Raw genomic sequence first — 26,270 nt, 5'->3', positions numbered from 1 at the left:
GTGCACTTTTCAGAAATATATAGTTTGCGGGGGTTATTTCACAGGTAGGGGGGGTTAACACTGAAAAACTGCAGGTAGTGCACATAGAGCGCAGCCCCCAAAATTTCAACTGAAATTGCCCTTATGCATTGCCCCTGTTTTGGGGCATTTGGTGGCCACGTCTTTATGTGCACCCATACATATGGGGTATCGTTTTATTCAGGGGAACTTGCAGATTGATGGTTAGTAAGTTTTTGGTAGTTGCCATGGAGATTTTGGGGAGAAATCTAGGTTTGTATCTAGTTTTTCCTTGATTTCTGACCAAAGCGCTGACTTCTGCAAGGGACTGCGGCCACAATTTTCCATGTAGAAAGAGAAGAGTGGTGTCTCTGAATAGCTGAAGGTGTGCACTTTTCAGAAATATATAGTTTGTGGGGGTTATTTCACAGGTAGGGGGGGTTAACACTGAAAAACTGCAGGAAGTGCACATAGAGCGCAGCCCCCACATTTTTAGCTGTAATTGCCCTTGTGCATTGCCCCTGCTTTGGAGTGTTTGGTGCCCATGTCTTTATGTGCACCCATACATATGGGGCATCATTTTATTCAGGAGAAGTTTGTCTTTCAAATATGCCTTTGTTAGAAAATTTTTATGAGATTTTTTTTTGTCAAATCCACATTTGATCATGCGTCCAAGTTTACGTTTTAGAAAAAAAAAAAAAATGTCATAAAAAGTTCCAAATTTCACAATGCACTGACAAAAGGTATTTGGCTTTTGAGTGAAAACTACATTGCACCTAGAAACCTGAAGGTCTGTAGTTTCTAAAGATACCAAACATGAGGGGATATTTTAGATTTACATATAAGTTATGCTGCATTAACTGTTACAAGCGCTTTTCTGCTTTGTTCTGGTGTGATATTGTACTAAGTATTGCCTTAGTTTGGGGGTTACTTCTGGACAGGAACTGTGGGGTACCACCACATATTTGGTATCGTTGGAATTGGGAGTATCAGGGCTTTTACAAACAATAAAAAAAAGTGAGTAAAATTAACTTTTCTATGGAAAAAAACCTCAAAATATACAGAAATTTTTCATAATTTTATTTTTTTTTTACATATTTCACCCAAAATACACATCATATCTCCAGAAAAGTTATAAAATTTGGTATGTATGTCGAAGCCCAATTAGTGACGAAAAAAACGATATATAATTTCCCTAGTTTCGTGGAGGTTTTCCTACCAAAAAACATTGTTAAAGTGAATGAGTACAAAATGCTTAAAAAACGTCTGGCACTGGGGGGAACCGAAATGACGAATTCGGCTGGCACTTAAAGGGTTAATATGGGAGTATCATTTTCTACTCAATAGGGAAAGCTAAACATACTTGATGTTTACACTTGGAAAGGTTGTGGCATTTATTTAGCATTGGGGATAATAGCCTCTGGGAAGGGACTGGGGCTGTGGGATAGCAGGTATAGTAGGGAGAGATGGTGCCTATAGTAGCAGTGGGGGGATAATAGCCTCTGGGAAGGGACTGGGGCTGTGGGATAGCAGGTATAGTAGGGAGAGATGGTGCCTATAGTAGCAGTGGGGGGATAATAGCCTCTGGGAAGGGACTGGGGCTGTGGGATAGCAGGTATAGTAGGGAGAGATGGTGCCTATAGTAGCAGTGGGGGGATAATAGCCTCTGGGAAGGGACTGGGGCTGTGGGATAGCAGGTATAGTAGGGAGAGATGGTGCCTATAGTAGCAGTGGGGGATAATAGCCTCTGGGAAGGGACTGGGGCTGTGGGATAGCAGGTATAGTAGGGAGAGATGGTGCCTGTAGTAGCAGTGGGGGGATAATAGCCTCTGGGAAGGGACTGGGGCTGTGGGATAGCAGGTATAGTAGGGAGAGATGGTGCCTATAGTAGCAGTGGGGGGATAATAGCCTCTGGGAAGGGACTGGGGCTGTGGGATAGCAGGTATAGTAGGGAGAGATGGTGCCTATAGTAGCAGTGGGATAATAGCCTCTGTGAAGGGACTGGGGCTGTGGGATAGCAGGTATAGTAGGGAGAGATGGTGCCTATAGTAGCAGTGGGGGGATAATAGCCTCTGGGAAGGGACTGGGGCTGTGGGATAGCAGGTATAGTAGGGAGAGATGGTGCCTATAGTAGCAGTGGGATAATAGCCTCTGGGAAGGGACTGGGGCTGTGGGATAGCAGGTATAGTAGGGAGAGATGGTGCCTCTAGTAGCAGTGGGGGATAATAGCCTCTGGGAAGGGACTGGGGCTGTGGGATAGCACGTATAGTAGGGAGAGATGGTGCCTATAGTAGCAGTGGGGGGATAATAGCCTCTGGGAAGGGACTGGGGCTGTGGGATAGCAGGTATAGTAGGGAGAGATGGTGCCTATAGTAACAGTGGGGGGATAATAGCCTCTGGGAAGGGACTGTGGCTGTGGGATAGCAGGTATAGTAGGGAGAGATGGTGCCTATAGTAGCAGTGGGATAATAGCCTCTGGGAAGGGACTGGGGCTGTGGGATAGCAGGTATAGTAGGGAGTAGGGATGTAGCGAACATCGCCAAAAATGTTCACGAACCCGTTCGCGGACTTTCGCCAAAACTCGCGAATATTCGCAAACTTTGCGAACCCCATAGACTTCAATGGGAAGGAGAACTTTAAAACCTAGAAAAGCCATTTCTGGCCAGAAAACTGATTTTAAAGTTGTTTAAAGGGTGCCATGACCTGGACAGTGGCATGCAGGGGGGGGATCAAGGGCAAAAATCTCTCTGAAAAATACTTTGTAAAAAAAACGCCAAAAAATAACGCCAAAAAAAAAACGCAAGCTGTTCCTATGTATACGCAAAGGCGAAAAACCAAAGCGAAAAAACGCGGCGCAAAAAAAACCGCGGCGAACCCAAAATGGCGAACATCGCCAAAAGTTTGCGAATTTGCGGACTTGCGAACACCCGATGTTCGCGCGAATTAGTTCGCCGGCAAACAGTTCGCTACATCTCTAGTAGGGAGAGATGGTGCCTATAGTAGCAGCGGGGGGATAATAGCCTCTGGGAAGGGACTGGGGCTGTGGGATAGCAGGTATAGTAGGGAGAGATGGTGCCTATAGTAGCAGTGGGGGGATAATAGCCTCTGGGAAGGGACTGGGGCTGTGGGATAGCAGGTATAGTAGGGAGAGATGGTGCCTATAGTAGCAGTGGGGGGATAATAGCCTCTGGGAAGGGACTGGGGCTGTGGGATAGCAGGTATAGTAGGGAGAGATGGTGCCTATAGTAGCAGTGGGGGGATAATAGCCTCTGGGAAGGGACTGGGGCTGTGGGATAGCAGGTTTAGTAGGGAGAGATGGTGCCTATAGTAGCAGTGGGGGGATAATAGCCTCTGGGAAGGGACTGGGGCTGTGGGATAGCAGGTATAGTAGGGAGAGATGGTGCCTATAGTAGCAGTGGGGGATAATAGCCTCTGGGAAGGGACTGGGGCTGTGGGATAGCAGGTATAGTAGGGAGAGATGGTGCCTCTAGTACCAGTGGGGGGATAATAGCCTCTGGGAAGGGACTGGGGCTGTGGGATAGCAGGTTTAGTAGGGAGAGATGGTGCCTATAGTAGCAGTGGGATAATAGCCTCTGGGAAGGGACTGGGGCTGTGGGATAGCAGGTATAGTAGGGAGAGATGGTGCCTATAGTAGCAGTGGGGGGATAATAGCCTCTGGGAAGGGACTGGGGCTGTGGGATAGCAGGTATAGTAGGGAGAGATGGTGCCTATAGTAGCAGTGGGGGGATAATAGCCTCTGGGAAGGGACTGGGGCTGTGGGATAGCAGGTATAGTAGGGAGAGATGGTGCCTATAGTAGCAGTGGGGGGATAATAGCCTCTGGGAAGGGACTGGGGCTGTGGGATAGCAGGTATAGTAGGGAGAGATGGTGCCTATAGTAACAGTGGGGGGATAATAGCCTCTGGGAAGGGACTGGGGCTGTGGGATAGCAGGTATAGTAGGGAGAGAATTTTATTAAAATATATTAAACAAATACAATTAAACAATAATTACATTTCAATCAAGCAAAAAAAAAATAAAAAAATACATATAAATCAATATCACATCAAAAAACAAAGCATACCTCCCTCCAAAGCATCTTATTTTTTACAGATCATTATAAAACACATATCAAGAGGCATCTTTATGTTTCTTTTTTTGAAAATTGTCCAAACATTTCCCAGCAGACCGTTTAACCTGTACCCGCACAACTGCCCCCTGACTCTCCATCACATCTTGCTCCCCCAACTCCCCTTCCTCCAGTGACTCCTTTTCTGCCCCCTGAGACTGAAAAGCCCCTTCTCTTTTGCTCTTCTTCCTGCTGGAGATGATATCAGATGAGAGACTTTTCCTTTTCTCCCTCTCCTCCTCCTCCTCCCCCTCCTCCATTCTCTCCAACTCTACCTGTTCCTCTGCTAAATCCCCCCATGACTTCCCTCCTGGCAAAACAAACCTATTTCCAGTTGGGAGGGTAATTACACCTGGGCACTGAGCCTCCTTAGCTTTATTTGATTTGCTGCCCACCACTATCCAACCATCCCCTCCACTCCCTCCTCTTGGGCTGCCTGTACCGCTGCCTGTTTGTTCTCTCTCTCCTTCCCTCTCACCTCTGTTGGGCGCCCCCTGTCTGTCTCTTTTCCCTCACCTGCCCTCTCCTCCCCCCTTCCCTCAGTCTGTGGTAAGTTCTCCCCTGGCATTGGGGTACTCATTACTTTTTCCAGATTGGGACAAGCCTTCCTAATGTTACGCCAGGCGTCGGGGCAGGCCCTATAAGCATGGCCGGATTGCATACACAGGTTGCACTTTATGGCCTTTACACACTCCTTGCTTGGGTGCCCAGTCTCCCCACACAAAGCACATTTCTGTATGTTGCATTTTACAGCATAATGCCTGTTGGACCCACATTTATAGCATAGCCTGGGCTGGCCCACATAGAAACAGACACCCCTTGCTTTCCCAATGAAAAAGGAATTTGGGAGATGTTTCTGAACATTCTGATCCACATGCAGTTTCACTTGGACTTTATACCCCCCTACCCAGAATCCCTCCCCATCAAACACCGGCTCCAGGGGGGATAGGACAGTGGCGCCGGAGCCATATGAGGATGTCCTGCTCATGCACTGTCTCTCTCTTCATGATAATGGTGACCAGTTTGGTTTCGGGTTTGGACACAGGGATTACCCTAAACCCCTCCCACTCCTTGGCCTCTTTACTCAGATGGTACCGCCTCCAGAACTCCTCTAACCCTTGGGATAACTTATAGCTTAAATCAAACTCCGTGTCTGTGACACTCAGCAAGGCATAAACGTCCTGTGGGGTAAAACCCAGCAACTGTTTAATGATGTTTCTGCCCACAAACCTGCGCCCCGGGAAATCCTCCCTCTCTTTCTCCCACTTAATTTTCACCACATTCTTCCTCTTATCAAACTCATCATCAAACTCCTCATCCTGCTCACGTGCAAAGAATCTCCTTCCCTCCCAAACACTGCCCCCCGCAGCCCCAGCAACACTCTCAGTCCCCCCTTGCACATTACTTTCCCCAGCAGAATAAACGACATTTTGTCCTTCCCCTCCCCCCTCAGTCACACACATTGCATTACCTGCAATCACCTGCACCTCAGCTGCACCACTCTCAGCCGCTTGCACCTCAGCTGCCTCAGCACTCACTGCCCCTCCCCCCTCAGTCACACACATTGCATTACCTGCAATCACCTGCACCCCAGCCCTCACACCACTCACGGCAGCTGCACACACATCAGTATTGGAAAGACCGTTACTATGCACAGTATCAGTAGCAACGCTACATTCTGCAACAGTTTTTGAAACCTCAGTCTCTTTGAGCAGTTCAGCGACTTTAAGCAGTCTCTCAGTAGTCACATTGCCTTCTTTCATCTGCTCAAACCTCTGCTTGTTGCCATACAGCTCCTTCCATGGCTCTATAACAGCCAGAATGTCTTTAATGTAAGTCTCAGTCTCTTCCAGCTCCTTATTGAGGAAAGTCACCTCTCTGATAAACCGAGTTCTCCTCTCTCCTTTCAGCGAATCCTCACTCTTTATCAGTCTGTCAATGTCTCGGTTTAACTTACTTTGTTTTTCCTCCAAACACCGCAGCTCTTTCAAAGCATTAATAATGGTGTCATACTGTATAACAGTCTCAGTACCTTTGTGCACTTCCCAGCCTTCCCCAGGGGGCCGGCAGCCATTACCTGCTCACTCTCCAGGGCCACACGGTTTCCATGCACCTCACATGCAGCAGCCATTTCCTGGTCACTCAGAGCGCTCTCTGCAACCTCCAGGGCCACACGGCTTCCATGTTCCCCATTGGCAGCAGCCATCTCCTGGTTGGTCAGAACACTTTCTGCAACCACCATTGCCATATGGCTTCCATGCCCCTCACTGCCAGCAGCCATTTTGCAGCCATTAGACTCTCCTCTCACCTCCTGGTCTGCCTCTGTTGTAGCTCCGCAGCTCCCTGCAGTTACTCCAACACCGGCGTCCAGGTCCTCAGAGTCACTCTCCATGCCGCTTTGGGAACAGCTTTTGCTTTTCTTTTCCTTTCCTTTATCAGAGCAGGAAACATTGCCTTCTGCAGTGCGCACCACTGTCACCATGATGTTGGACTCAGTGGCCTTCCTGCTGCTTCTCAAACTGGTCTCAACTACCCGGCTAAATAGTTTCGCCTTCTTCCCCATTGAGTAGGGAAAAACAGTAAAAAACAAAGAAAAAGTACCCACAAAACTAACCCCCAGACCCAGCCGGGCCTGGGAGAAAGTCACAACTCCACAGAGCACTCAGTGCACCTCCACTCAGTAGCAACAGCAATGAGCAAATGGCCTCTGGGAAGGGGGTGTGGCTGTGGGATAGTAGGGAGAGATGCTGCCTATAGTAGCAGTGGGGGGATAATAGCCTCTGGTAAGGGACTGGGGCTGTGGGATAGCAGGTATAGTAGGGAGAGATGGTGCCTATAGTAGCAGTGGGGGGGATAATAGCCTCTGGGAGGGGACTGGGGCTGTGGGATAGCAGGTATAGTAGGGAGAGATGGTGCCTATAGTAGCAGTGGGGGGATAATAGCCTCTGGGAAGGGACTGAGGCTGTGGGATAGCAGGTATAGTAGGGAGAGATGGTGCCTATAGTAGCAGTGGGGGGATAATAGCCTCTGGGAAGGGACTGGGGCTGTGGGATAGCAGGTATAGTAGGGAGAGATGGTGCCTATAGTAGCAGTGGGATAATAGCCTCTGGGAAGGGACTGAGGCTGTGGGATAGCAGGTATAGTAGGGAGAGATGGTGCCTATAGTAGCAGTGGGGGATAATAACCTCTGGGAAGGAACTGGGGCTGTGGGATAGCAGGTATAGTAGGGAGAGATGGTGCCTATAGTAGCAGTGGGGGGATAATAGCCTCTGGAAGGGACTGGGGCTGTGGGATAGCAGGTATAGTAGGGAGAGATGGTGCCTATAGTAGCAGTGGGGGGATAATAGCCTATGGGAAGGGACTGAGGCTGTGGGATAGCAGGTATAGTAGGGAGAGATGGTGCCTATAGTAGCAGTGGGGGATAATAGCTTCTGGGAAGGGACTGGGGCTGTGGGATAGCAGGTATAGTAGGGAGAGATGGTGCCTATAGTAGCAGTGGGGGGATAATAGCCTCTGGGAAGGGACTGGGGCTGTGGGATAGCAGGTATAGTAGGGAGAGATGGTGCCTATAGTAGCAGTGGGGGGATAATAGCCTCTGGGAAGGGACTGGGGCTGTGGGATAGCAGGTATAGTAGGGAGAGATGGTGCCTATAGTAGCAGTGGGGGGATAATAGCCTCTGGGAAGGGACTGGGGCTGTGGGATAGCAGGTATAGTAGGGAGAGATGGTGCCTATAGTAGCAGTGGGATAATAGCCTCTGGGAAGGGACTGGGGCTGTGGGATAGCAGGTATAGTAGGGAGAGATGGTGCCTATAGTAGCAGTGGGATAATAGCCTCTGGGGTGATTATTTGTGTACACAGCTTTGAGGAACATTGAGTGAAGGAATCAGTGTAGTTGATTTTCATTGTTATTATGCTTACAGGGATTTTAACAAAGCCAGACTTGGTTGATAGAGGAGCAGAGACAGATGTTATCAGTGTCGTCCGAAATCTTGTCTACTCTCTCAATAAAGGCTACATGATTGTCAAGTGCCGTGGGCAGCAGGAGATTCAGGAGAACCTATCACTAAAGGATGCTTTGGTTAATGAACAGAATTTTTTTAAAGAACATGAACACTTCAGGTAAAGGTATATCCCTATAAACTGTGCTTAGTGATGTCATCAGTTATAATTGGAGCTTAGTGATGTAATTTCTGTCACATGACTCACTGAAACGTGTATATTATAATAAATAAAGTACCCCCTAATGTAAAATATAGGGATATTATAAGCCCCCGAGGAGTTCCTTATAATATATAGTGAATAAAGTGCCCCCTATTGTAACATATAGGGATATTATAAGTCCCCGAGGAGTTCCTTATAATATATAGTGAATAAAGTACCCCCTAATGTAAAATATAGGGATATTATAAGTCCCCGAGGAGTTCCTTATAATATATAGTGAATAAAGTACCCCCTATTGTAACATATAGGGATATTATAAGCCCCCGAGGAGTTCCTTATAATATATAGTGAATAAAATGCCCCCTATTGTAACATATAGGGATATTATAAGTCCCCGAGGAGTTCCTTATAATATATAGTGAATAAAGTGCCCCCTATTGTAACATATAGGGATATTATAAGTCCCCGAGGAGTTCCTTATAATATATAGTGAATAAAGTACCCTCTATTGTAACATATAGGGATATTATAAGCCCCCGAGGAGTTCCTTATAATATATAGTGAATAAAATGCCCCCTATTGTAACATATAGGGATATTATAAGTCCCCGAGGAGTTCCTTATAATATATAGTGAATAAAGTGCCCCCTATTGTAACATATAGGGATATTATAAGTCCCCGAGGAGTTCCTTATAATATATAGTGAATAAAGTACCCTCTATTGTAACATATAGGGATATTATAAGCCCCCGAGGAGTTCCTTATAATATATAGTGAATAAAGTGCCCCCTATTGTAACATATAGGGATATTATAAGTCCCCGAGGAGTTCCTTATAATATATAGTGAATAAAGTGCCCCCTATTGTAACATATAGGGATATTATAAGTCCCCGAGGAGTTCCTTATAATATATAGTGAATAAAGTACCCCCTATTGTAACATATAGGCATATTCAGGGCCGGATTTCCAAATTGGCCGCCCCGACGCCCCCCCCCCTCGAGTGCGCATGCGCGATAAAGGGGGAGAGGGGTTTGCGTGCGCATGCGCGAATGGGGGGGCGGGGCGCCTTGCGCGCGCATGTGCAGTGGCCCAAACTTGGATACGGAGCAGTGGGGAGAAGTTGCTCCGTATGTGTACAAAACATTTTAGATTTTGGTGCGGCGGGGTGGCATGCCGCCCCCAGGTTTCTGCCGCCCTAGGCCCAGGCCTTTGTGGCCTCTCCACAAATCCGGGCCTGGGGATATTATAAGCCCCCGAGGAGTTTCTTATAATATATAGTGAATAAAGTACCACCTGTTATAAAATATAAGGATATTATAAGCCCCCGAGGAGTTCCTTATAATATATAGTGAATAAAGTACCCCCTATTGTAACATATAGGGATATAATAAGCCCCCGAGGAGTTCCTTATAATATATAGTGAATAAAGTACCCCCTATTGTAACATATAGGGATATTATAAGCCCCCGAGGTGTTCCTTATAATATATAGTGAATAAAGTACCCCCTATTGTAACATATAGGGATATTATAAGCCCCCGAGGAGTTCCTTATAATATATAGTGAATAAAGTACCCCCTATTGTAACATATAGTGATATTATAAGTCACTGAGGAGTTCCTTATAATATATAGCGAATAAAGTGCCCCCTATTGTAACATATAGGGATATTATAAGTCCCCGAGGAGTTCCTTATAATATATAGTGAATAAAGTACCCCCTATTGTAACATATAGGGATATTATAAGCCCCCGAGGAGTTCCTTATAATATATAGCGAATAAAGTACCACCTGTTATAAAATATAGGGATATTATAAGTCACCAAGGATTTCCTTATAATATATAGTGAATAAAGTACCCCCTATTGTAACATATAGGGATATTATAAGTCACCGAGGACTTCCATGACCATATAAAAGCACGAGGCTGAAGGCCCCAAACATATGGCATATTGGATAGCCGGCTCAATATATGGAAACAGCTGGATAGCACTGTGGATTATAAATAAAATTAAATATTTCCCTGCTCTGCATCATTCTATAGGAAAATGTTGGCATATAGTAACCCTTTAAATTACATACTCACCTGATTTACTTATGTTTTTCTGCCTGAACCAGAAGTTTTCTTCAGAACTAGAAATACATTTTTGTTTTTTTTTATTCTAGTGTTCTTCTGGAGGAAGGTTATGCTACAATCGCTTGCTTGGCAGGGAAGCTCACCAACGAACTTGTCGCTCATATCGTTGTAAGTTTACAAACCAAATCGGTGGACAAAATTTACTCTAAGGTCCTTTGTAAATCTGGTGAGACTCGAGAAAAACTGTAATCGCTATATGGTAGTAGCTACTACAGCTTCTTAAAAATGCCTACCTGCCTCCATTCATGAGCTACTGCTACTTAGAGCCTATCTACTCCCCATACATGCCTATATCTACTGCTACTTCTATACAGAGCCTATCTACTCCCCATACATGGTTATATCTACTGCTACTTCTACACAGAGCCTATCTACTCCCCATACATGGCTATATCTACTGCTACTTCTACACAGAACCTATCTACTCCCCATACATGGCTATAACTACTGTTACTTCTACATAGAGCCTGTCAACTACCCATACATGTCTATATCTACTGCTACTTCTACATAGAGCCTGTCTACTCCCCAAACATGGTATACTACTGCTACTTCTACACAGAGCCTATCTACTCCCCATACATGGCTATATCTACTGCTACCTCTACACAGAGCCTATCTACTCCCCATACATGGCTATATCTACTGCTACTTCTACACAGAGCCTATCTACTCCCCATACATGGCTATATCTACTGCTACTTCTACACAGAGCCTATCTACTCCCCATAAATGGCTATATATACTGCTACTTCTACACAGAGCCTATCTACTCCCCATACATGGCTATATCTACTGCTACTTCTACACAGAGCCTATCTACTCCCCATACATGGTTATATCTACTGCTACCTCTACACAGAGCCTATCTACTCCCCATTCATGGCTATATCTACTGCTACTTCTACACAGAGCCTATTTACTCCCCATACATGGCTATATCAACTGCTACTTCTACATAGAGCCTATCTACTCCCCATACATGGCTATATCTACTGCTACTTCTACATAGAGCCTATCAACTACCCATACATGTCTATATCTACTGCTACTTCTACATAGAGCCTGTCTACTCCCCAAACATGGTATACTACTGCTACTTCTACACAGAGCCTATCTACTCCCCATACATGGCTATATCTACTGCTACTTCTACATAGAGCCTATCTACTCCCCAAACATGGCTATACTACTGCTACTTCTACACAGAGCCTATCTACTCCCCATACATGGCTATATCTACTGCTACTTCTACACAGAGCCTATCTGCTCCCCATACATGGCTATATCAACTGCTACTTCTACACAGAGCCTATCTACTCCCCATACATGGCTATATCAACTGCTACTTCTACACAGAGCCTATCTACTCCCCATACATGGCTATATCTACTGTTACTTCTGCACAGAGCCTATCTACTCCCCATACATGGCTGTATCTACTGATACTTCTACGTAGAGCCTATCTACTCCCCATACATGTCTATATCTACTGCTACTTCTACACAGAGCCTATCTACTCCCCATACATGGCTTTATCTACTGCTACTTCTACACAGAGCCTATCTACTCCCCATACATGGCTATATCTACTGCTACCTCTACACAGAGCCTATCTACTCCCCATACATGGTTATATCTACTGCTACTTCTACACAGAGCCTATCTACTCCCCATACATGGCTATATCTACTGCTACTTCTACACAGAGCCTATCTACTCCCAATACATGGCTATATCTACTGCTACTTCTACATAGAGCCTATCTACTCCCCATACATGACTATATCTACTGCTACTTCTACACAGAGCATATCTATTTCCCATACATAGCTATATCTACTGCTACTTCTACACAGAGCCTATCTACTCCCCATACATGGCTATATCTACTGCTACTTCTACATAGAGCCTATCTACTCCCCATACATGTCTATATCTACTGCTACTTCTACACAGAGCCTATCTACTCCCCATACATGGCTATATCTACTGCTACTTCTACACAGAGCCTATCTACTCCCCATACATGTCTATATCTACTGCTACTTCTACATAGAGCCTATCTACTCCCCATACATGGCTATATCTACTGCTACTTCTACACAGAGCCTATCTACTCCCCATACATGGCTATATCTACTGCTACTTCTAAACAGAGCCTATCTACTCCCCATACATGGTTATATCTACTGCTACTTCTACACAGAGCCTATTTACTCCCCATACATGGCTATATCAACTGCTACTTCTACATAGAGCCTATCTACTCCCCATACATGGCTATATCTACTGCTACTTCTACATAGAGCCTATCAACTACCCATACATGTCTATATCTACTGCTACTTCTACATAGAGCCTGTCTACTCCCCAAACATGGTATACTACTGCTACTTCTACACAGAGCCTATCTACTCCCCATACATGGCTATATCTACTGCTACTTCTACATAGAGCCTATCTACTCCCCATACATGACTATATCTACTGCTACTTCTACACAGAGCCTATCTACTCCCCATACATGGCTATATCTACTGCTACTTCTACACAGAGCCTATCTACTCCCCATACATGGCTATATCTACTGCTACTTCTACACAGAGCCTATCTACTCCCCATACATGGCTATATCAACTGCTACTTCTACATAGAGCCTATCTACTCCCCATACATGGCTATATCTACTGCTACCTCAACACAGAGCCTATCTACTCCCCATACATGGCTATATCTACTGCTACTTCTACACAGAGCCTATCTACTCCCCATACATGGCTATATCAACTGCTACTTCTACATAGAGCCTATCTACTCCCCATACATGGCTATATCTACTGCTACTTCTACATAGAGCCTATCAACTACCCATACATGTCTATATCTACTGCTACTTCTACATAGAGCCTGTCTACTCCCCAAACATGGTATACTACTGCTACTTCTACACAGAGCCTATCTACTCCCCATACATGGCTATATCTACTGCTACTTCTACATAGAGCCTATCTACTCCCCATACATGACTATATCTACTGCTACTTCTACACAGAGCCTATCTACTCCCCATACATGGCTATATCTACTGCTACTTCTACACAGAGCCTATCTACTCCCCATACATGGCTATATCTACTGCTACTTCTACACAGAGCCTATCTACTCCCCATACATGGCTATATCAACTGCTACTTCTACATAGAGCCTATCTACTCCCCATACATGGCTATATCTACTGCTACCTCAACACAGAGCCTATCTACTCCCCATACATGGCTATATCTACTGCTACTTCTACACAGAGCCTATCTACTCCCCATACATGGCTATATCAACTGCTACTTCTACATAGACCCTATCTACTCCCCATACATGGCTATATCTACTGCTACTTCTACATAGAGTCTATCTACTCCCCATACATGGCTATATCTACTGCTACTTCTACACAGAGCCTATCTACTCCCCATACATGGCTATATCTACTGCTACTTCTACACAGAGCCTATCTACTCCCCATACATGGCTATATCTACTGCTACTTCTACACAGAGCATATCTATTTCCCATGCATGGCTATATCTACTGCTACTTCTACACAGAGCATATCTATTTCCCATACATGGCTATATCTACTGTTACTTCTACACAGAGCCTATCTACTCCCCATACATGGCTATATCTACTGCTACTTCTACACAGAGCCTATCTACTCCCCATACATGGCTATATCTACTGCTACTTCTACATAGAGCCTATCTACTCCCCATACATGGCTATATCTACTGCTACTTCTACACAGAGCATATCTACTCCCCATACATGGCTATATCTACTGCTACTTCTACACAGAGCCTATCTACTCCCCATACATGGCTATATCTACTGCTACTTCTACATAGAGTCTATCTACTCCCCATACATGGCTATATCTACTGCTACTTCTACACAGAGCATATCTACTCCCCATACATGGCTATATCTACTGCTACTTCTACACAGAGCCTATCTACTCCCCATACATGGCTATATCTACTGCTACTTCTACACAGAGCATATCTATTTCCCATGCATGGCTATATCTACTGCTACTTCTACACAGAGCATATCTATTTCCCATACATGGCTATATCTACTGCTACTTCTACACAGAGCCTATCTACTCCCCATACATGTCTATATCTACTGCTACTTCTACATAGAGCCTATCTACTCCCCATACATGGCTATATCTACTGCTACTTCTAAACAGAGCCTATCTACTCCCCATACATGGTTATATCTACTGCTACTTCTACACAGAGCCTATCTACTCCCCATACATGGCTATATCTACTGCTACTTCTACACAGAGCCTATCTACTCCCCATACATGGCTATATCTACTGCTACTTCTACACAGAGCCTATCTACTCCCCATACATGGCTATATCTACTGCTACTTCTACACAGAGCCTATCTACTCCCCATACATGGCTATATCAACTGCTACTTCTACATAGAGCCTATCTACTCCCCATACATGGCTATATCTACTGCTACCTCAACACAGAGCCTATCTACTCCCCATACATGGCTATATCTACTGCTACTTCTACACAGAGCCTATCTACTCCCCATACATGGCTATATCAACTGCTACTTCTACATAGACCCTATCTACTCCCCATACATGGCTATATCTACTGCTACTTCTACATAGAGTCTATCTACTCCCCATACATGGCTATATCTACTGCTACTTCTACACAGAGCCTATCTACTCCCCATACATGGCTATATCTACTGCTACTTCTACACAGAGCCTATCTACTCCCCATACATGGCTATATCTACTGCTACTTCTACACAGAGCATATCTATTTCCCATGCATGGCTATATCTACTGCTACTTCTACACAGAGCATATCTATTTCCCATACATGGCTATATCTACTGTTACTTCTACACAGAGCCTATCTACTCCCCATACATGGCTATATCTACTGCTACTTCTACACAGAGCCTATCTACTCCCCATACATGGCTATATCTAGTGCTACTTCTACACAGAGCCTATCTATTCCCCATACATGACTATATCTACTGCTACTTCTACACAGAGCCTATCTACTCCCCATACATGGCTATATCTACTGCTACTTCTACACAGAGCCTATCTACTCCCCATACATGGCTATATCAACTGCTACTTCTACATAGAGCCTATCTACTCCCCATACATGGCTATATCTACTGCTACCTCAACACAGAGCCTATCTACTCCCCATACATGGCTATATCTACTGCTACTTCTACACAGAGCCTATCTACTCCCCATACATGGCTATATCAACTGCTACTTCTACATAGACCCTATCTACTCCCCATACATGGCTATATCTACTGCTACTTCTACATAGAGTCTATCTACTCCCCATACATGGCTATATCTACTGCTACTTCTACACAGAGCCTATCTACTCCCCATACATGGCTATATCTACTGCTACTTCTACACAGAGCCTATCTACTCCCCATACATGGCTATATCTACTGCTACTTCTACACAGAGCATATCTATTTCCCATGCATGGCTATATCTACTGCTACTTCTACACAGAGCATATCTATTTCCCATACATGGCTATATCTACTGTTACTTCTACACAGAGCCTATCTACTCCCCATACATGGCTATATCTACTGCTACTTCTACACAGAGCCTATCTACTCCCCATACATGGCTATATCTAGTGCTACTTCTACACAGAGCCTATCTATTCCCCATACATGGCTATATCAACTGCTACTTCTACACAGAGCCTATCTACTCCCCATACATGGTTATATCTACTGCTACTTCTACACAGAGCCTATCTACTCCCAATACATGGCTATATCTACTGCTACTTCTACACAGAGCCTATCTACTCCCAATACATGGCTATATCTACTGCTACTTCTACACAGAGCCTATCTACTCCCAATACATGGCTATATCTACTTCTACTTCTACATAGAGCCTATCTACTCCCCATACATGGCTATATCTACTGCTACTTCTACACAGAGCCTATCTACTCCCCATATATGACTATATCTACTGCTACTTCTACACAGAGCCTATCTACTCCCCATACATGGCTATATCTACTGCTACTTCTACATAGAGCCTATCTACTCCCCATACATGGCTATATCTACTGCTACTTCTACACAGAGCCTATCTACTCCCCATACATGGCTATATCTATTGCTACCTCTACACGGAGCCTATCTACTCCCCATACATGGCTATATCTACTCCTACTTCTACACAGAGCCTATCTACTCCCCATACATGGCTATATCTACTGCTACTTCTACACAGAGCCTATCTACTCCCCATATATGGCTATATCTACTGCTACTTATACACAGAGCATATCTACTCCCCATACATGGCTATATCTACTGCTACTTCTACACAGAGCATATTTATTTCCCATATTTCCCATACATGGCTATATCTACTGCTACTTCTACACAGAGCCTATCTACTCCCCATACATGGCTATATCTACTGTTACTTCTACATAGAGCCTATCTACTCCCCATACATGGCTATATCTACTGCTACTTCTACACAGAGCCTATCTACTCCCCATACATGTCTATATCTACTGCTACTTCTACATAGAGCCTATCTACTCCCCATACATGGCTATATCTACTGCTACTTCTACACAGAGCCTATCTACTCCCCATACATGGCTATATCTACTGCTACTTCTAAACAGAGCCTATCTACTCCCCATACATGGTTATATCTACTGCTACTTCTACACAGAGCCTATCTACTCCCCATACATGGCTATATCTACTGCTACTTCTACACAGAGCCTATCTACTCCCCATACATGGCTATATCTACTGCTACTTCTACACAGAGCATATCTACTCCCCATACATGGCTATATCTACTGCTACTTCTACACAGAGCCTATCTACTCCACATACATGGCTATATCTACTGCTACTTCTACACAGAGCATATCTACTCCCCATACATGGCTATATCAACTGCTACTTCTACATAAAGCCTATCTACTCCCCATACATGGCTATATCTACTGCTACCTCAATACAGAGCCTATCTACTCCCCATACATGGCTATATCTACTGCTACTTCTACATAGAGCCTATCTACTCCCCATACATGGCTATATCTACTGCTACTTCTACACAGAGCCTATCTACTCCCCATACATGGCTATATCTACTGCTACTTCTACACAGAGCCTATCTACTCCACATACATGGCTATATCTACTGCTACTTCTACACAGAGCATATCTATTTCCCATGCATGGCTATATCTACTGCTACTTCTACACAGAGCATATCTATTTCCCATACATGGCTATATCTACTGTTACTTCTACACAGAGCCTATCTACCCCCCATACATGGCTATATCTACTGCTACTTCTACACAGAGCCTATCTACTCCCCATACATGGCTATATCTACTGCTACTTCTACACAGAGCCTATCTACTCCCCATACATGGCTATATCAACTGCTACTTCTACACAGAGCCTATCTACTCCCCATACATGGCTATATCTACTGCTACTTCTACACAGAGCCTATCTACTCCCCATACATGTCTATATCTACTGCTACTTCTACATAGAGCCTATCTACTCCCCATACATGGCTATATCTACTGCTACTTCTACACAGAGCCTATCTACTCCCCATACATGGCTATATCTACTGCTACTTCTACACAGAGCCTATCTACTCCCCATATATGGCTATATCTACTGCTACTTCTACATAGAGCCTATTTACTCCCCATACATGGCTATATCTACTGCTACTTCTACACAGAGCATATCTATTTCCCATACATGGCTATATCTACTGCTACTTCTACACAGAGCCTATCTACTCCCCATACATGGCTATATCTACTGCTACTTCTACATAGAGCCTATCTACTCCCCATACATGGCTATATCTTCTGCTACTTCTACACAGAGCCTATCTACTCCCCATACATGGCTATATCTACTGCTACTTCTAAACAGAGCCTATCTGAAGGAGTATGTTTATCACACGAAAGGGGAAAATAGTGTTTTCTCTATTCTCGCCCTTTTTTAAATATGTGTACTGGTTACTAAGTAATCTAGTGTCAGTATGACACTACGACTCATTTTGATTTTATCAAACAGAGAAACCTGCCAACACTGAAGACCCAAATCAGAAAAAAACTTGATGAAGCAGAAGAAAAACTGAGAAACATTGGATCAGGCGTTCCTGACTCAGAAACTGAGAAGCTCACATTCCTTATAGATGTAGGTATACTGTATACTGGCAGGCACCTGATCACAGGTATTGTGATTGACTTGCACATTGATTTACAAATGACCTCACCATGATTTAAAGCTCACGAAGGGGAGGAGGAGACAGGAGCAGGTTTGGACTGGGATTAAATAGACCCTGGTATTTCAAGTACACAGAGGCCCAAACAGCCTGCCAGCAGCCCAATAAATAGTGACTGTCAATTACATCTTACAACAGCCCCTCTGGTACTTTCCAGAATCCACAGATTGGCAATCTGAGCCTGGACAGGGGGCAGGGTTCTGTCTTCCCAGTTCTCTCCAATGATACAGACAGGATATTTGCCTGGATGGAATCATGGCATGGCTAAGCACTTTCCCACTATGCCCTTCAGACCAGCTGCAACTGAGCCATTCTGAACTTTGATAGGAACATGTATGAATCACTTTAGCTAGAAGTGATCGGACACCTAGGATGTATAACCTACATATTGTCTGCAGGGCTGACCTTGCCGTGTTTGACCTATAAATATACACCGATCAGATAGAAGACAAGGAAAGATGGAGGTATATAGATCCTCTTGGTGGGTCAAACGGGCCCTACACATTTAGTTAGCTGAGTTTACGCGAAACCACACAAATCTTAGGGTGTATATAGTTTAAAACAAACAATATACTTTATTCAGCAGTTGGTGGGACACTCAACAGTTAGCCTGTTAACCCTTCTCATACCTCCATGTGCCATTATCATTTAAAAGGGCTTGGCTTTCTGAGCCATACGTATTGATTTATCATCAATAGTTGATTGTTTCTATTCTGTTAGAGGTTATTTAAACTGTAAGATGTTAAAGATGTTTAACTATAATTACTATTAATTTAAACATTCTATTTCTAATGTTCTGTTTTAACAGAAAATCAGAAGGTTTAACGATGCAATCACACATGCAACCCAGGGAGAAGAAGAGATGACTAATGGCTTTCTTAAGCTATCCACCATAATGCGAAATTATTTCTACTCCTGGGAATTGACTATCCAGGAAACATCTAAGGGCTGTAAGTTCAGCAAAATTTCTTACTGTTTGAGCCAGCAGGAAAAAATCTCCTGTAGTTATGGCAAGTAGTTAACTGTGGATTTGGGATAACAGGTATAGTAGTGAGAGATGGTGCCTATAGTAGCAGTGGGGGGATAATAGCCTCTGGGAAGGGACTGGGGCTGTGGGATAGCAGGTATAGTAGGGAGAGATGGTGCCTATAGTAGCAGTGGGGGGATAATAGCCTCTGGGAAGGGACTGGGGCTGTGGGATAGCAGGTATAGTAGGGAGAGATGGTGCCTATAGTAGCAGTGGGGGGATAATAGCCTCTGGGAAGGGACTGGGGCTGTGGGATAGCAGGTATAGTAGGGAGAGATGGTGCCTATAGTAGCAGTGGGGGGATAATAGCCTCTGGGAAGGGACTGGGGCTGTGGGATAGCAGGTATAGTAGGGAGAGATGGTGCCTATAGTAGCAGTGGGGGATAATAGCCTCTGGGAAGGGACTGGGGCTGTGGGATAGCAGGTATAGTAGGGAGAGATGGTGCCTATAGTAGCAGTGGGGGGATAATAGCCTCTGGGAAGGGACTGGGGCTGTGGGATAGCAGGTATAGTAGGGAGAGATGGTGCCTATAGTAGCAGTGGGGGGATAATAGCCTCTGGGAAGGGACTGGGGCTGTGGGATAGCAGGTATAGTAGGGAGAGATGGTGCCTATAGTAGCAGTGGGGGATAATAGCCTCTGGGAAGGGACTGGGGCTGTGGGATAGCAGGTATAGTAGGGAGAGATGGTGCCTATAGTAGCAGTGGGGGATAATAGCCTCTGGGAAGGGACTGGGGCTGTGGGATAGCAGGTATAGTAGGGAGAGATGGTGCCTATAGTGGGCATATCAGGTATATTGGGAAAATATTGTTGTCTAATGTGGGTTTTTTTAAAGGGGTGGTTCACCTTTGAGTTAACATTTAGTATGTTATACTATTTGTCTCCATTTTTTCTATAGTTTTTAATTATGTTCCTTCTTCTTCTAAATCATTGCTGCTTTTAAATGGGGGTTCACTGCCCCCCCCCCCAAAAAACTACTGCTCTGTTGTTACTGTTATTGTTAATTTTTATAACATTTTTTTTCTATCCAGGTCCTTTCCTATTCATAGACCAGTCTCTCAATTATACCACTCCCTAGTTGCTAAGGTAATTTGGACCCTAGCAACCAGATAACCTGCTGCAACTCCAAACTGGAGAGCTGCTGAACAAAACTTGAACTAAATAAAGCACAAGGCATAATAAAAAAATTAAGACCAATTGGAAGACATCCTTAGTTTTAAAGCCTTTCTTTACCCCTCCAGATACCCAAACCTGTCACAATCTTGCTTTCTCTAACCCAGATTTTACTATTTGGTCTTTTTAGTTCAAAACAAATTAAAGGAGGACATTACGGTGTATGAGAATCAGTATCGTGGTCGGGAGCTTCCTGGATTCGTCAGCTTCAAAGTGTTCGAAAATATTGCAAGAAAGCAGATCCATAGCCTTGAGGAGCCGGCAATTGAGAAGCTCAAACAGGTCACTGGTAAGGATACGTTATCCAATGAAATGGTTACAGAGTAGCTAGGCCAGAGCAGATATTGAATTTGTATTTAGTCACTCCTACAACGTGCTAGGAAAATTATATATTAAAGTCTCGGCAGTGACCAAACTGGGGTGACTGAGAGGGGTCCCCAAGAGCAGCAGCCTTACATAAGGAAAGAGTAGGGCAAGACAGCGATAGTAACATTTCATATACGCGTTACCTAACCACTTGTCCTTTAAATACTGCCCTTGGAAGACACAGCATAATGCAATAGAGGAAATGAAGGACCAGAATATTTATATTTCTCTATATAATATGACAATAAAATGTCAGCACTTTTTTGTCTTATTGTACTATATTTGCTCTTGCACCCAGGTATAATCATTGTTAGTGGTGTGCACCAACTGGCTGTCTCTATATAATATAATATATACATATTATATATATTATATATTAATATAAATATATTTATATATATCTTTCTCATTTTAATTCTGTCTTTAATTCCCTAGACAAGGTCAAGACCCATTTCAGTCAGATCGCAATGAGGCATTTTTTGTCATTTCCCAATCTGTACAGATGCACAAAGGTAGGCTTGGTTACAGTGCTTATAAGGGGGAATGTAATGGGAAAATTATTCGGAATGCAAAAATGTATGTGCGAACCAATTTGCCTTTGCTCCAGTTTTATATGGGCTTTGCAAATAGGACAACTGTTTAGCGACCACTTCAGACAGTGGCAAAAAGCTTGCTCAGTGTATCTAATAAAACTTCTTAATGAAAAAGTTGTTACGTTTGCTTCAAATGCAAATTTTTATTCTTATTTGTGTGCATTTTTTTCCATTTACGACTTTTATTACATTCCCCCAAAAGTGTCAAGCGATTACAGGGTCAAAACCAGGGTTTAACTGAAAAGGTGGTGGGTATGTGGCTGAGCACTATATATGAACCAAAGATACCAATTACACCCTGCCCTTCTTTCCTGCAGTCCTACCAGCAAATCAGCCACTTTTTAGGATTTGTAACATAGTTGGTCAGCTTGAATATACAGTAATATATGGACAAACAATCCCTGTTTTGCTGTTTTTGCAAAAATGTCTTAATGCCCTATATATATTGATAATGGGTGAGTGCAGAGGGTCTCTTGTTGCTGTCTTTGGCTGTCATTGCCTAATGGTTTAAAATGTAATGGTGAGCACAACTTTCCTTTTTTTGCTATAATATATATATAGTGAATAAAGTACCCCCTATTGTAACATATAGGGATATTATAAGTCCCCGAGGAGTTCCTTATAATATATAGTGAATAAAGTACCCCCTATTGTAACATATAGGGATATTATAAGCCCCCGAGGAGTTCCTTATAATATATAGTGAATAAAGTACCCCCTATTATAACATATAGGGATATTATAAGTCATAGAGGAGTTCCTTATAATATATAGTGAATAAAGTACCCCCTATTGTATCATATAGGGATATTATAAGTCCCCGAGGAGTTCCTTATAATATATAGTGAATAAAGTACCCCCTATTGTAACATATAGGGATATTATAAGTCACTGAGGAGCTCCTTATAATATATAGTGAATAAAGTGCCCCCTATTGTAACATATAGGGATATTATAAGTCCCCGAGGAGTTCCTTATAATATATAGTGAATAAAGTACCCCCTATTGTAACATATAGGGATATTATAAGTCATTGAGGAGTTCCTTATGATATATAGTGAATAAAGTACCCCCTATTGTAACATATAGGCATATTATAAGCCCCCGAGGAGTTCCTTATAATATATAGTGAATTAAGTACCCCCTATTGTAACATATAGGGATATTATAAGTCACCGAGGAGTTCCTTATAATATATAGTGAATAAAGTACCCCCTATTGTAACATATAGGCATATTATAAGCCCCCGAGGAGTTCCTTATAATATATAGTGAATAAAGTACCCCCTATTGTAACATATAGGGATATTATAAGTCCCCGAGGAGTTCCTTATAATATATAGTGAATAAAGTGCCCCCTATTGTAACATATAGGGATATTATAAGTCACAGAGGAGTTCCTTATAATATAAAGTGAATAAAGTACCCCCTATTGTATCATATAGGGATATTATAAGTCCCCGAGGAGTTCCTTATAATATATAGTGAATAAAGTGCCCCCTATTGTAACATATAGGGATATTATAAGTCACAGAGGAGTTCCATGACCATATAAAAGCACGAGGCCAAAGGCTGAGATTATGGGTGCCCTTGTTCTGCTGTATATTGATACTGATTTTTCTTATTCCACTATACATAACAATGCTTTATTGGCTGTTTTTGTATCCTAGGTCAGAATTGAGGATATCTGCTGTGAGCAGATGCGGGAGGCAGAAAAAACAATCCGAACTCAGTTTAAAATGGAAAAAATGATTTATTGCCAAGATAAACTCTATGGTGTACTACTCAAAGAAGTCCGTGATGCAGATGCGCCACAACCAAACAAAGTTGTCACATTTTCCAGCATAAAACCAACCCTCACCCCAATGGAGATCTCATTTGATGAGATGCGCTACCATATCCAGGCGTACTTTAGGGTGAGTGTGCCCGGCTACTCCAGAGCCAAGCTCCCTATGTGCTACTGTATGTTGCCTCACTTTGTGCTATTAGGGTGTGCTACTGAGGTGCCACTGATTGTTCTGCTAAAGCTAGGGGGCTAAAAGGGTTTAAGCTTGAGATGGGTCAAATGTTGACCAATAAGCCACGTGCTGACAAAGATAACTGGGCAACCAGATTTGTATTTTGGCTAATCAAGTGCGGTGTAAAGCTTAGTAGTTTAAAGGGTCCTTATACCATCAGTTTAAAGGAAAACTATACCCAAAGAATAAATATTTAACCAGCAGATAGTTTACATCATACTAAGTGGCCTATTAAAGAATCTTTCCAAACTGGAATATATATATCAGTAAATATTACCCTTTTACATACTTTCCCTTGAGCCACCATTTAGTGATGGGCTGTGTGCTCCCTCAGAGATCAGCTGACAGGAAGTGATGCAGCTCTAACTGTAACAGGAAGTAGTGTGGGAGCAAAAGGCAGAACTCTGCCCATTCATTGGCTGATGGGGCCTAGCATGTATGTGTGCCTTGGCTTGTTTGTATGCACTGTGAATCCTATGATCCCAGGGGGCGGCCCTTAGTACTTAAAATGGCAGTTTCCTATTTAGGATTACCCAATGGCACATACTGCTAAAATAGTATATTTATATGAAAATGGTTTATTTAGATGAAGCAGGGTTTTACATATGAGCTGTTTATGCAATATATTTTTTATAGAGACCTACATTGTTTGGGGGTATAGTTTTCCTTTAAAGGGGATGTAAACCCTGCTGCACCGCTCAGCCTTTTCTCAGTTGTTGCTGGACCACAAACCCCAAAATAATGTAACATATAACGAAGGTTGAGGTATGCTGAGGTTGTATTCTTTAAACAATATTGCACAATAAAACTTTTCCATAGCTCTCCACAGCCAGCAGTTATATTAAAATGCAAGAAATCCCCCCAATGAGAATCCCAGCTGATGTGAGTAAATCCGGCTCCCTGTTCTCTGTTCCTGCAATTGGAGTTGGGAGCAATAAGCACAGTTTCCCAGCACTGAACAAGTCTGTCCCTTTATCCCCATGTCTGATTCCTGTGCCATATAATGAGGGGGAAAATGATTATTTATTGTTTTATTTAATATTTATTTATTGTTTTTGGGTTATTTAACTTTTTGTTCATCTACTCTTCAGTTTGGAATTTTAGCAGCTGCCTGTTTGCTAGGGTCCAAATTACCCTAGCAACCAGGCAGTGGTTTGAATAAGAAACTAGAATATGAATAGGAGAGGGACTATATATATAAAGATAAGTAATAAAAAGTAACAACAATAACATTTTAGCCTCAAAGTACAATAGATTTTGGCTCCTGGAAAGCTGGAAAGAGTCAGAAGAGGAAGGTAAATAATTCAAAAACTATAACAAAAATACAAAATGAAGACCAATTAAAAAGTTGCTAAGAATACGCCACTCTAGAACATACTAAAAATTAACCTTAATATCAACCACCCGTTTAAAATGCTGAAGGTGACTGTAAAATATTTTTGCTTTTTTTCAGAGTTTAACAGAGCGTTTATCCAACCAAATTCCGATCATCATCCAATATTACGTTCTCCATGAATTCTCAAACAATTTACAGAGTCAAATCATGCAGCTGATCCAAGAGAGGGAGAACCTGGACGCGCTTCTTGCAGAGAAAAATGATTTCTCCCGGGAGAGGAAAAATCTCAAAGATCAGATTGAGCGGCTTTCTGCTGCCAGTCAGCGCCTGGCCAAGTTTCATTGCTAAGGGTTTCCTGATAAATGATCCCTTTACTAAAAATGATACAAATATTTGAAGTGGTTATTATATATATATGTGTGTGTGTTTTTAGTAGTGAAATTAGACTTTTTGTTAGTTAAGAAATGTATTTACTTGCTCCCTTTACACATTTCATACTCCATGCCATTTCACCAGGGGCGATTCTGGCTCCAACACCGCCTGAGGCAGCTTTTGTGATGCCACCACCCCTTGGCCAGTGTCGGACTGGGATGCCAGGGGCCACCAGAAAACCTTACACCATGGATCCACTCCCAAACTATTTTTCATCCACTTCTTACTCAGTCTCTATATTTTCTGAGTTTTTTTTTATCTTTACATGCTATGATTTATTATTCTTTATATTTAGTTGCTTTGCTCCCATAGAGAAATAGGTAATGACCATGAATTAGGCCAAATGGCTAGAAGCAGGAGGGCCCACTGACACCTGCGCCCAATGGGAATTTTCCTGGTATCCCTGCACTTACCTTTACAGGCACTAAAGGGAGTCTGCGGGGGGGGGGGTGTAGGTGGGTGTATCCCTACCCACCTACATTT

At 43.2% G+C, this 26,270-nt stretch overlaps 1 protein-coding gene across 2 annotated transcripts in view; it reads left to right on the top strand.

Moving 5' to 3' along the window:
* mx1 (MX dynamin-like GTPase 1) overlaps positions 1-25,765 on the top strand; it is a 42,335-nt gene extending 16,570 nt beyond the window's left edge. For both annotated transcript variants that reach the window (XM_031896545.1, XM_031896544.1), the window contains 8 exons: positions 8,048-8,246; positions 10,455-10,533; positions 18,634-18,756; positions 19,653-19,794; positions 21,174-21,332; positions 21,845-21,921; positions 23,672-23,917; positions 25,473-25,765. In XM_031896545.1, the coding sequence (XP_031752405.1) occupies positions 8,048-8,246; positions 10,455-10,533; positions 18,634-18,756; positions 19,653-19,794; positions 21,174-21,332; positions 21,845-21,921; positions 23,672-23,917; positions 25,473-25,703 (1,256 nt within the window). In that variant the 3' untranslated portion in view covers positions 25,704-25,765. The remainder of the gene's footprint in view (positions 1-8,047; positions 8,247-10,454; positions 10,534-18,633; positions 18,757-19,652; positions 19,795-21,173; positions 21,333-21,844; positions 21,922-23,671; positions 23,918-25,472) is intronic.
* Positions 25,766-26,270: the final 505 nt, after the last annotated feature.

Source organism: Xenopus tropicalis, chromosome 2 (assembly GCF_000004195.4).
Source record: "Xenopus tropicalis strain Nigerian chromosome 2, UCB_Xtro_10.0, whole genome shotgun sequence".
NCBI classification, from domain to species: Eukaryota; Metazoa; Chordata; class Amphibia; order Anura; family Pipidae; genus Xenopus; species Xenopus tropicalis.
The sequence above is the reverse complement of the archived record's forward strand: the minus strand, read 5'-3'. Positions and strand labels throughout refer to the sequence as shown.